This window comes from Varanus komodoensis, unplaced genomic scaffold (genome assembly GCF_004798865.1).
Source record: "Varanus komodoensis strain SLA01 unplaced genomic scaffold, ASM479886v1 scaffold20_3, whole genome shotgun sequence".
Lineage (NCBI taxonomy): Eukaryota > Metazoa > Chordata > Lepidosauria > Squamata > Varanidae > Varanus > Varanus komodoensis.
Window position 1 is genome coordinate 510,184 of NW_025335588.1, and position 12,075 is coordinate 522,258.

Genomic DNA, 12,075 nt, shown 5'->3' on the forward strand with positions numbered 1-12,075 from the left:
GCCCGCCCGGCTCCCCCGCGAGCGTTGCGCGGCCGCTGTGCGCGGTCGCCGTGCGGCCCCTCGCGTGTGGGGCGGGCCTGCCGGGGGGGCGCGGCCGCCCGAGGACGGGGGCGGGGAGGGCAGCCGCCCCCGCGTGCGTCCCCTCCTCGCGTGCCCCTTTCTGGCGCGCCCGGGACGCGCCCTTGGCTTGTTCGCCGGGGGGCTGCCCCAGACCGCCCCCCAGCGCCCCCTTTCCCGGGGGGGTCGCCCGCCCTCGGGGGCCTGCTCCCCCCGAGCGCCGCTGCACGTCGCTCCAGGCATTTCTCGAAGCAAGGGGCTTCTCTGCCTGCGGGCTCACAGTCCGGCAGATGCGCGAGGAAAGGGGACGGGGAGGGAGGAGGAAGGCAGGCAGGCATCGTCCTCAGGGCTGGTGGGGCGGAACTCGCCCGGGCTCGGGATGGAGCTCCCGCCTCGGCACATCCCTCCCCCCCCCACCCCGCGGCACAACGTGTACACCCTCCTGGCACACCCGCGCCTCCGTGGGTCACACCGGTGGTAGCATTTCGGTCAGTGCCCCCAGAGGGGAGGGCTCTCTGGGGAAGGTCGCGGCCGCCACCTAATTGGGGTTGTAGTCCAGGCACCGGCTTGGGAAAGCTGCAGTGCCTCTGGGCGTGTGAAGCTTCCGGATTGCGCTTGGCCTGAGCTCTCGTGGGGCCCAGCCCTGCCAGCCCATGCCCCGAGCCCGGCTCTCGCGCTTTGGGGCGCTCTCTGTTTGCCCCGGCAGCTGGTTAACCAGCAAGCCTGATGCGAACCGAAGGATAATGATTCATCTGTTTTTCATGGGTTTCTTCCGCGAGTTAGTCGAGAAAATTGCACGTGCATCAACAGAAATCGCGAGGAAGGGCTTTTGCTGCATCCTGTGGGTTTGGTCTCGAAGTGCTTGGAAATGCAAACGGTGCCAGGAAGAAATTACCGGGCCTGCGGTCGGTCGCACGGCAAGGTTCACTGCTAGGAAGACCCTCTCCGGTTGCGGCTGTGCGCTCCTTGCCTTGCCTCCGATCTGCGGCAGGTGGGAGAGGGGTGTGTGTGTGTGAAGGGGGGGCTATTGCTCTGGCACATTGGCCCTGGGACCGCCTGAAAACAAAGGCCTGGCTCTGAGCAGGCTGGAATCAGCCACGTGCTGGCCATCGACCCAGCGTCGCCCTTGTTGTTATTATTTTATCATTACCATTTTCATTTATGACCCTAATTGTGGCTCGCTGGGCAGGAGCGTCGCCGGGGATCTTAACTGCTGTGTGGGACAAAGGCATCGATTGCTGCTTTGCCAGGAGAAGGAAGCGGCTGTGTGAACCCCAGGGGTGAACTCTGGATGATGCCAGGACTTAGGACTTAGGATGAACTCTGGATGATGCCTCTTAACTTGAAAGAGGAGGAGGGGCCACTGGAGAATCATTAAGTCGGAGAGGCCCTTGGAGGCCGTCCCATCTCGGCCGGCAGGGAGAGCCAGGGCGGTGTCGTGGGGAAGGGGACGGGGACCGCAGCGAGCCTGGTTCTGCTCCCCACTCCGCTGCGGGGCCAACGGGGTGACTTGGGGCCAGTCACAGATGTGCGGCCTGGCCTACCTCGCAGGGTTGCTGTTCTGGAGAGCAGCGGGGGTGATCCAAGCTGCTTCGGGCTCCTTGCGAGGGAGAGGTGGGGCGTAAATCTGGTGAATAAATAAGAGCGGAGATCTTGCAGAAACGGCGAGATGCCTTTGCCGAAATGCCTCTGGTGAAGGGAGACGCTCCCCCTCCCGAGGCCGAGGCCGCCTTCGGGCTGCACGTGGCTCGGCCTTGCAAAACGCCTGGCAAAACGGAGATGGACCGGCCAGGTGGGCTCGTCCCTGGGAGCGCCGCAGGCCTGCCCGATGGATCTGGGAAAGGCAGGCCGCGGCTTGGCAAGAACAGCCCCATGATCATCGCTGCAGCGGTGCAGGAGTTCCACATAAGCGGCCGAAGTTCAGAAGGCGCCTTTGAACGGAGCGAGGCCTGCCAGGGGATGCAAATTCCCCCGGGGTGGGTTCTGGCTGGCACAGCTTTCCGTGACGGCGGGCGAGGCCTGACGCCGAGCCTGGTAACCCAGAGGTCCTCCCCACGAGGTTCGGGGTGAGGTGCTCCCAAGTCGGGGAGTGCCAGCCTGGCCTAGTGGTTAGAGCGTTGGCCAGGTGTTCCGGAGACCCGGGCTCTGTTCCCCGCCTGGCCACGGAGCCAATTCCTGGGGTCACTGGGGCCCGGTGCCAGCTAAGCTGGTGTTTGTTGTGAGCCACCCCGAGGCTTTGTTGCGATGGGGGCGGCATAGAAATGTTTTAAATAAAATAATACAATATTCTGAGGAATACCTCTGGCACAGTAAAATTAGGATATAAATGCATGCAGTCATGAGTCATGAGCACCGTGATGGTTCTTCAAGGCTGAATTTCGGAAGGCCTGCTGGGAGAGCGTGGAAAGCATGACCCCCCCGCCCTGTGAGATGGCCACTGAACTGGCCACGCTCCAACTTCCTGCTCGGTAGCCGCAATTCACACAGTAATTGTAGATCCGCAAAGATCTCTCCGTTCTGCCTGTTGGGACTGGCCCTCAGCCAAGCACGGGAGAGATGTGATCGCCTCTGCTGTTTCGCGGATTAATTATTGCGGGTCGGTTTGTTTTTTTATGGCTCTGTGAACTCACGTAACACCCCAGTTTCTCTTCCCCCTCCGAGAAACAGCTGACGGCAGAAGGATCCGCTCGGAGAGAGAACCTGGAGAGTCCGTGGGATGCCAAGGCCCGTGCGAGGCTGCCAACAGCTCTCTTTTTCCCGAGTGCCTCTCCTCTTGTGCCGCCGCGAGCGCCAACCTGCCGTGCTGGGAAAGAGGCGTCGTTCTCTCTGGGGTGCAGCCACCCCGGAAAGCCTCCGCCCTGCCGTTTCTGCAGGCACAGAGGAGCAGGGGCAATGAGAAAAGCTGGCAGCCTCCGTGCCACAAAATGTTTGCACATCTCCGCAATGATCTCCCAACGCACTCCGAGCTTGTCTTTGGTTTTCTGGCCCGGCTTTTTCGGGTTTGCTGGCAGCGCCGAGCCGATTTGGCGCATGAGTGAGGCCGGGCTGTATACCCTTGCCGTGCAGCACCGGGAAGCCGGAAGTCGATAAAAAGCGCTTGGGCCTTCGGTGGCGATCAGGCAGAATGTATTTGTGCGTGGCTACATTTCTGCCCTGCTTTTTTCCTCTTGCAAGGGCCCAAAGCGGGTTCCAAGGCCCTCGTTTGCATTTAATTGCACAACTGCCATGCAAGTCAGGACTGGCCCTTCCCTTATGCAAAGCAGAACCACTTAGCCACAGTGTGGCGGCTTCCCGTATTCCTGTGAGAGTGGGCCCTTCACTCAGAATCATGAGGACTAGCACCTTACTGGAACGTTTACTTCAGTAGCCCAATGCATGTTTTGCCAGCAGAAGGCTCCATGTTTCATCATCCACATTTCCCAGCAGAGCTGCTGCCAGCATGACGCTAAATGGGCCAGATTCTGATGTTATTTCCATGTGAAAGTGGGTCCTTCGCTCGGAATCATGAGGACTAGCACCTTACCGAATGTTTACTGCTGTAGCCCAATGCATGATTTGTAGCCCAATGCATGGCCCTGGAGCGGCAGGAGCAGGGTCCTAGTCTGTATTGTGACATTCTGGGGTCGCAGTGCTGAGCTCTCATGGGCTGCAGAGTCGCGCGGGCTTCTTACTGTCTCACTGAAAGCAACTCAGCACAGCCGTGGCCAAACCAGGGAAAGCGGCGGCGGGAGAGCCGAGGGACCTCGGACGCTGGCCCTGCGCCTCCAGAGAGCCCGCCCGGGGAGAGGCCTGGGCTTGCGAGGCAGCCCGATGCGGCAGCGGGAGGTGGCTTGGCCAGCACAACCTGGGGAACAAGATGTTTGCTTTTGAGTCACCGAGCGAGCAAGCGAGCGAGCAGCTGGGAGGAACCGAGGAATGAACGCTTCGGCTGCCAAAGTGACTTCGTCCCGGGCAGGAGGGCTCCCCCGTCCCGCCTCCCTGCTCGGCGGCTCCTCATTCTCGCGCTCCGGGCTCGGTTCTTGGCAGCCAGCTGGGTGCCAAGGTCCACCGAGGGCGCTCCGGAGGCCTTAAATACGGCTCGGAGCCCAGGGCCGGCTCCTCTTCACCCAGGCTCCGCAAGGGCAGCGCCGGCACCATGTGGAGGGCGCTCTTGGCTCACAGGAACTACCTGATCACGCTGCTGACCCCGCTGCTCTTCCTGCCTCTGCCCCTGGCGCTCCCTTACAAGGTACGGCATCCTGCTTCCCACGCCTGGGGGCTTCCCAGCGCCGCCGTGGGGGCCCTTCTGAGCCCTCCCGGCATCCAAAAGCTGCTCAGAAGCGGACCCGCTCAGCCCCGTGCTGGCTTCAGGGCCCCGCGGGCCGGGAATGCAGCCGAAGGGTGGAAGGGGGCACCCTCCCCTCGTGTGGGTCTCTGGCACCGAGCGGCCCCCAGGCGGGTGGAGCAAATGCGCTCCGTCTGACGCATGCTTCGGATGCCGCGTGTCCGACGCAGCCCCGAGACCACGAGTCAGCAAGCGGCGGCCGCTTTGGGGTGACCACGGCGAAAATCGGGCGAGCCGAAGGGTCCACGGGCTCCTTTCCGGCCGCGCCGAGGAGACAAGCCGGCTGGCCTGGGTGTGGGCTTGCCTCTTCGGCTCGCCAGTCTGTGCTTCCTTGCCCACCCGCATGGATTCGTCCACGGAGGACGTGGGCCAGCCGGAGTCGGCGGCTTTGCAGAAGCACCCCAGCCTCGGGGTGCACCCGAAGGAGACACGGCGACGTGACTTTCTGCCGGTCGTGTTTGCCGCGGAGGGTGGGCAGCTGTGCAGGGTCCAGGCTGTGGATTCCCGGCCCTCTGCTGCTTCCTAAATATACCCAATTGCACAAGGGGTCTCCTAAAACCAGCACTGCTTCAGTGGCAGGATTAAACCCTTTCCGAGGATCCTTCTCCCTGCGTCTGAGAAACGGCTCCTGCAAAGCTGCGTGCTGAGCAGCACCCTCCTTTGGGGGAAAATGTTGGTCCTTTCTGCACAAGGTGCTTAATCCCAGCGCTGTATTTATTTCTGGCACAAGGGTTTTTCCGTTGCGGAGCCTCTCGGGGGCACTGCAGGACTGCGGAACAGCGAAAACTCGCAAATCGGAAGGGCAGAAATGCTGCTCTGCTTCCCCCAAATTGCTAACCGTCTCAGCAGTAGAAAGAGGAGGGGGGTAGGCACATGAATACATTTTAAGATCCAAAGAATCCCGAACTCCCAAAGCAGGACCGTTTTCGCGCGGATGCCAAAACAGGCGCTCTCCGCAGCTTGCGCCTTTCACAAGGGAGCGTGGGAAGCCCGGCTATCAATGTTTAAGCCTGGCTCTGCCGCGATCTCGCCCTTGGGCAACGCCAAAAAGTTACACTTTAAATGGCACAGTTAACCTCTCCCCCTCGAGGAGCCCGACCGGGTGCGGCTCTGGTGCCGTGGATCTCGCCGGCAGAGGATTTCGTGGGAAGGGAAGGGATGGAAGAGGTGGCGGAGGGCACCTCCTGGACGGGGGGCGTGTGCCGTGGCGCTCGGGCTCGTGACGGACCCTCGGCCCGATGCAGTGCGAAGGGGCCTCGCCCGGCCATCGGACCCTCTTGCTCCGTCTTTGAGAGCATCTTTTCAGAGCGGCTCTTTAAACCGCGGAGGCTCCTTCCGGCTCCGATCGCGGCCGAGTTTCGTCGCTTGGAAGGGCCTGTGCCGCCTCGACGGCTCGCCAGCGGGAAAGGCGGCCTGTTCTTGCGAGGAACGGGCTGGAAGGAGGACGGGGCAAGGGGGCGGTGGGTCCCGCTCACGCAGACGGTGCCGCAGACCCCCTGTGCTCTGCTCTCCCCAGGAGGCACAATGCGGGTACACCATCATCGTCATGGCACTGCTCTGGTGCACCGAGGCCTTGCCCCTGGCCGTCACAGCCCTCATCCCCGTCCTCTTCTTCCCGCTCATGGGCATCATGGACTCCACCACGGTAAGGGGCGGCCGGCAAAGGCCGAGGCGGGGGGCAGCGGGAGACGCCGGGGGGCCCCTGGGCGGCCCGCGAGGACCACGGCCCGCATCCCCTGCAGGGCCCCTTCCTGGCCGCCTGCCGTCCGGGGGCATCCCCAGAGGAAAACGGGCAGGGCCCCGAGGAGCCGCTCGCTCTGGGGACCCCTGGGCGGGCGGGGGGATTCCCCCTGCCGCCCCCCCTGGGTCCCCCCGCCTGCGTTTCTTTCTCTTTCTGGAACTGGTCCTGGAAACTGGGACTGGCTGGCGGGGAGTGGGCCGGGGGGGTGTCACCAGGTGAGGTGAGGAGGCGGGGCCTGGTGGGCGGAGCCTCAGAGCAGCCCCGCCCTCCCCGCAGGTGTGCAAGGAGTACCTGAAGGACACCAACATGCTCTTCATCGGGGGGCTGCTGGTGGCCATCGCGGTGGAGCGCTGGGACCTGCACCGGCGCATCGCCCTGCGCGTCCTGCTGATCGTGGGCGTGCGGCCTGGCCTGTGAGTCCCGCGGCCCCCCGTGCCACGAGCCGGCCAGCCGGGGCTGCCCCGGGGTGCCCCGGGGGCTTCCCACGTGTCCCTGCCCCGGGCCCCTCCCCGCCCGCCCCGTGCCCAAGCGCCCTGTTCCATGGGGAGCCCGGCGCACCCTGGCGCAGGCGAGGCGGGGGAGCCGGGGCGCCCGCCTGACCCAGGCCCCCCCCGCCCCCCCCACAGGCTGATGATGGGCTTCATGGGTGTCACGGCCTTCCTGTCCATGTGGATCAGCAACACGGCCACCACCGCCATGATGGTGCCAATCGCCCAGGCCGTGCTGGACCAGCTGCACAAGTCGGAGCAGGAGAGCGGGGCGCCCCGCCAGCCAGCGCCCTCCCGCAACGGCAGCCTCAATAAGGCCTTCGAGCTGCAGGAGAAGCCCTGCCCGCCAGGTAGGGGGCGTGGGAAGCGGCGGGGCCCCCTCCCCAGAGTCACTGTGGGCCCAGCAACTCCTGCGAGAAATAGGACAGTCCCCACCTGCAGGCTTACACGCTACAAGAAACAGCACAAAAGGAAAGCGGGTTGGGAGGGAGGAGGAGAAACGGAAACTCATTCCCGGGGAAGCATCGCTGGCACGCTTGCGGCGAGCGCTTCCCTGCTCGAGCCGCTGGGCCACGTGGGCTCACGCGAGTGCCACCCCCCGCTCACGCCCGGCAACGCCCCTCCCCGCCGCTGTCTTTGCTGCCCCCCAACGCTCAGCTCCCGTGCCCGTGGTGACCGTGGAGAAGGCGAAGCAGCCGGACGAGGACCCGCAGGCGGCAGAGGCGCAGCGGCGGCTGGAGCAGAAGCACCTGACGCTGAGCAAGGGCATGAGCCTGGCCGTCTGCTACTCGGCCAGCATCGGCGGCATCGCCACCCTGACGGGCACCAGCCCCAACCTGGTGATGAAGGGGCAGATGGACGAGTGAGTGCCCGGCGGCCGGCGTGCGGGGGAGGCAGTGCCGGCTGCCAGCCGGTCGGCCGCTTCACGCGAGGGCTTGGCCGACGAGGGTGCCGGCACAGGGAAGGCCCTGCTCGCCATCACCGGGGTGGCCGTGCGCCCTGCTTGGCGGAGGACAGTCCTCCCGCCGGAAGACGGCCCCCTCTTTGGGCACGGCGCCTCCCCAGCACCTCTCAGGGCCCCCGTTCCCCCCCCCCCAGGCTTTTCCCCGGCAACGGCAATGTGGTGAACTTCGCCTCCTGGTTCAGCTTCGCCTTCCCAACCATGGTGCTGCTGCTCGTCTTCTCCTGGCTGTGGCTGCTGCTGCTCTTCCTGGGCACCAAGTAAGTCTCTGCTGTGCGGGGGGGCAGGCTGTGGGGGATCGGGGGGTCCTGGCCCCGCACATCCGTGGCCGGGAAGGCCGCGCTCCGGAAGCGGCTGGAGAAAGGGGTGGGGGGCCTCCCGGGGACCCGGCAGGGCCAGCCTGGAAGCCCCGGTCCGAGGCACCACTTCGGAGGGGACACGGCCTCTTGGTCCGGCGACTCCCGGCAGGACGCCCGGCTCCTGCCTTTCGTCTCCCGCGTTCCCAGCTTCAGGAAGACCTTTGGCTGCGGCGCCAGCGAGGCAGAGAAGTCGAGCTCGGCCAGGGCGTACGAGGTCATCCGGGGTGAGCACCGGGCCCTGGGCCGCATGAAGTTCTCCGAGGTCACTGTCCTGATCCTCTTCTTCATCCTGGTGCTGCTCTGGTTCACGAGGGAGCCCGGCTTCATGCCCGGCTGGGCGGGCTTCATTTTTGGCAAGGACAGGGAGAGGTGAGTGGGGCCACCGCCCACGAGTCCCCGCCCAGGAGGGCCCCTTTTCGGAGGCCGGCCTGAGCCCTACTTTGGACCCCTCTGATCTCCACACAGCCGGCTCAGTTCCCCTTTCCCCCCACAGTTACATCACCGATGCGACCGTCGTCATCTTCATCTCGCTGCTGATGTTTCTCATCCCTTCGGAGATCCCCACCTGCGGCCCCCCGAGAGGCGAGTGGCGGCCAGAAGGTGCCTGGGGTGGGGGAACCCGGGGTGGTCTCCACGGGGGAGCTGCGTGGCTGAGATGACTCGGAAGGGCAGCTGCTCGTTCGGCCCCCGTTTCCCCTTCCTGCCTCTTGCCCTGCCGGGGCAGGTACTTCCCGGCGCTTCCGGCGGCTCCCACCCCTTCTGAGAAGCCTTCCTTGGAGAGCGGGACCAGCCCCACGGCTCTGGAGAGCCACCAGGGCTCTGCCTCCGTGCGAGCGGACCGCTCTGGGCTGGCGGCGTGCCTGAGATGGAAGGCCTTTTACTCCAGAGGTGCGGAGCTGGGGGGCCCTCCGGCCAGCCACACCACTTCCCGGCCCTGCTCGCTTTCCCCAAACCACAATGGCTGGGGGCCCCCCTTTTTGGAAAGCCGAGAGTTTCTCCTGAGGTTTTATTCCTGGCAGTTGGAGGCCAGGATAAGCTGGCGGCTTCCGGTGCTGCCCTGTCGCATCTCTCGCCTTCCCAGTGCCGCGAAGGGTGCCCCCCCCGCCCCACTTCTCACGGGCTGCCTTTGCCTCCAGGAAGCTCCGGGCATGTCCGGGTCCCGCCGCCCCTCCTGGACTGGCAGACGGTCAACCAGAAGATGCCCTGGAACATCGTCTTGCTCCTGGGAGGGGGCTTCGCCCTGGCCAAGGGCAGCGAGGTGATGCTGCGGCAGGGCCTCCGGGGGGCGGGGGGCTCCTTGTCCCCGGGGCCACCAAACGGCACGAGGGGAGACGGCCGGCCGGGGGCTGCAGAGCGGCCAGGCCCGACCCCGGCTTCTCCGGGGGCTCCCTCGCCCTGGGCTCTTAGCTAAAGCCCCATCGTGCTGCCCTGGAGGGGGCAGGGTTGCCGGGGGCGGCGTCCCGAGGGAGCCGAGGCTGCGAAGGCAGGAGACCCTCAGCTGCGGCAGTCGAAGCCCCCGGCCCCTGGCCAGCGCTGCCTGGACTCTGCCCGCAGTGGCGCTTGCTTGCCACAAGGGGGCGGCCGCGCCGCGCTAAGGCTGGCCGCCTCGCCTGCAGCTCTGCCCCGGGGGCGACCGGTTGGGGCTGCACACACCCTGGAGCCGAGTGCGGGGAGAGCCTTAGAAGCAGGCTGGGCAGCCTCGGGGTGCAGGGTGTCTGTGCGCAGCAGCTGCTGTGGAGCATGGGTGGGGGAGTGCCCTCGCACTCTTGCGGGGGTGCTGTGGGCAGCAGGCTTGTCAGAGGTTCTCCCTGCCCCTCCTTTCGGGCTGGCGGGGGGGAATCGCTCTTTCAAACATGTGCAGAATCCCACGTGAGCCTTAGCTTTGCGAGGAGATACGGGCCTCTGGGGGATCGGACACGCTTTAAATTGGCCCTCTCCGTGCTCCAGCAAAAGGTCAATCGGGAAGATTACGGGGGGGGGTCCCCAAATGGGGAAGGGTCGAGGAGTCATATTTCCAGCAGAAATATGGCGGTGGATTCCTGAGAGAGGGCAGGGCTGCCGGGCTCTGTGCGCATCCGGATGCCCCCGCCCGGCACTTCTGGCTGTTGCGCTCCGGTGCGGCCTGGGCGCCGTTCTCAGCGACGGCCCGCCGGTCTCGCCAAGCCTCTGAGCACCTGCAAAGGGCTTCTGTGTGAGTTGCCCCGCCCAGAGGATTGGGCCTGGAATGCCCCCGGAGGCTATCTGGGCTGCCCCGCCTTCGGCCGATGGGCCCGGGGAGCGTGGCACGAGCTGGCCGCGCCACGCTCCCCCGTGGGACGTGCCCGCTCAGTCCCGGGCAGAGGCGCTGGGCCGGAGGGCCACGGCCGTGCTCCGCCACCCGGCCCGGTCCCACGGCGGATCCCGCTCTCCCCCCAGGCCTCCCATCTGTCCAGCTGGCTGGGCAGCAAGCTCACCCCCCTGCAGAACATCCCGCACCCGGCCATCGCCTTCCTCCTGTGCCTCCTGGTGGCGGTTTTCACGGAGTGCACCAGCAACGTGGCCACGACCACGCTCTTCCTGCCCATCCTGGCCTCCATGGTGAGCCAGCCGGCCAGCGGCCTGCGTCCGGTGGGGGGCGGGCTGCACGCGGAAGCGGTGCGGCCGCTGGGCACCACTGCCCGCGTGCCGCCTGCGGTCTCCTTGGGAGTGGGCCAGATCGGGGCCGTTGCGCGCAGGGCGCCTCGCGTTCTGGCCACTTGGGGGGGGGGGGGAGCCGCTGCTTGGCCCAGCAGGGCCCAGCTCTGTCCCTCGTGGGCACTGCGGCAGGGAGGGAAGCCTCTTCCCGGGACCGAGTGGAGCCAACCGGTCCAGAGACGCCCCTTGGGCAGCACCCACACCCCCGACATGCCTGCCCCTCGGCCCCCAGTCGCAGGCCATCTGCCTCAACCCGCTGTACGTGATGCTGCCCTGCACGCTCGCCGCCTCGCTGGCCTTCATGCTGCCCGTGGCCACCCCTCCGAACGCCATCGTCTTCTCCTACGGCAAGCTGCGCGTCATCGACATGGTGAGCACCGCCTTTGGTCTCAGTGCTCCTCCTCCCTCCCTGCGCCTTCTTCCTCATGTGTCGTGTCTGTTGGGCGGGAGCGGTCGTGTGTTGCTGGGCACGTGTGTGCTGCTCCGGGACCCTCTATGGCCGAGCAGCAAGATAAGAAATCCCGATGCTTCTGGAACAGCATCACCAGTGGGCAGTGGAGCGGGTGCCCCGGGCCCCCGGGCCTGCTGTCCGTCTGCCTCCGGAGGCGAGGCACTGGGAAGCAGCGGGACCAGAGGCCCACTGGGGCTGGGCCGGGCAGGAAGGCTCCCCGAGCGGCAGCCTCCGGCACGGCCCCCTGCAGCGCTCCTCTCCCGCACCCCCAGGTCAAGGCGGGCTGCATGCTGAACCTCTTAGGAGTGCTGGTCATCACCCTCGCCATCAACACCTGGGGCACCCCCTTGTTCGGCCTGGACCAGTTCCCCTCCTGGGCCAACAGCTCCCAGCTCCAGTGCTGACTTTGCCGACCGGACCGGACGCTCTCCAGCGCCGAGCGGCGTGGCCGGACGGCGCCCCCACCGGCCTCCCCGGAGGAAGAGCCGGAGCGCAGCCGTGGGGTCGGCTGCGGGCCTCGCGCATCAGCGGGGCGGGCACGTCCCCCCTGCAGGGCGGGACGGCCTTCTCCTGGGTCCCGCTGGGCCTCTCTGCCTGCTCCCGCGGCCGAGCAGAGAGCCATCGGGCTGCCCCGCGAATGGAGGAGGAAGAGGATGGTGCGCGGTGCCCAGGGCTCGGCAGCGGCCCCCTGGCCTGGCCGGCTCCGTCGGGACGTCAGTCTTGCACGTGCTCGGGCCGTGTGCTTCTCCCGAGCAGCCGGGCCCCGCTGGCGTGTGGCTTCGGGCGCACGGGAACCGCCGGGCTGGGCCGGGCCGGGCCGGGCCAGGCGTGCCTCTCCGACGCGGCAACCCGCCCGTCGCCGGCTCTGGTCCCGCCTCCAGGCGCCCTCCTGCCGGCCTGGCGGGGCATCTGCAGGACCCCCGAGGCCGGGGCCGCTCGGGAAGCCCCCGGGGCTGCTTGTCCGAGCGGGCGTGGGAACAGCCGGGCTCTTGCTCGGTGGAATAAACACTCCTTTGGACAG

At 66.5% G+C, this 12,075-nt stretch overlaps 2 protein-coding genes across 2 annotated transcripts in view; one reads left to right on the forward strand and one right to left on the reverse strand.

Moving 5' to 3' along the window:
- SLC46A1 (solute carrier family 46 member 1) overlaps positions 1-459 on the reverse strand; it is a 3,978-nt gene extending 3,519 nt beyond the window's left edge. Inside the window, exon 1 of the mRNA XM_044430577.1 lies at positions 338-459. Coding sequence (XP_044286512.1) covers positions 338-459 — 122 coding nt within the window. The remainder of the gene's footprint in view (positions 1-337) is intronic.
- Positions 460-4,192: 3,733 nt separating this feature from the next.
- On the forward strand, positions 4,193-11,458 carry SLC13A2 (solute carrier family 13 member 2). The gene is made up of 12 exons (XM_044430539.1): positions 4,193-4,285; positions 5,898-6,026; positions 6,399-6,535; positions 6,749-6,960; positions 7,268-7,472; positions 7,709-7,831; positions 8,078-8,299; positions 8,424-8,516; positions 9,071-9,188; positions 10,346-10,507; positions 10,836-10,973; positions 11,327-11,458. Exons 1-12 carry the CDS (start codon positions 4,193-4,195, stop codon positions 11,456-11,458), a joined length of 1,764 nt encoding a protein of 587 aa, XP_044286474.1.
- The last annotated feature ends 617 nt before the right edge of the window (positions 11,459-12,075 follow it).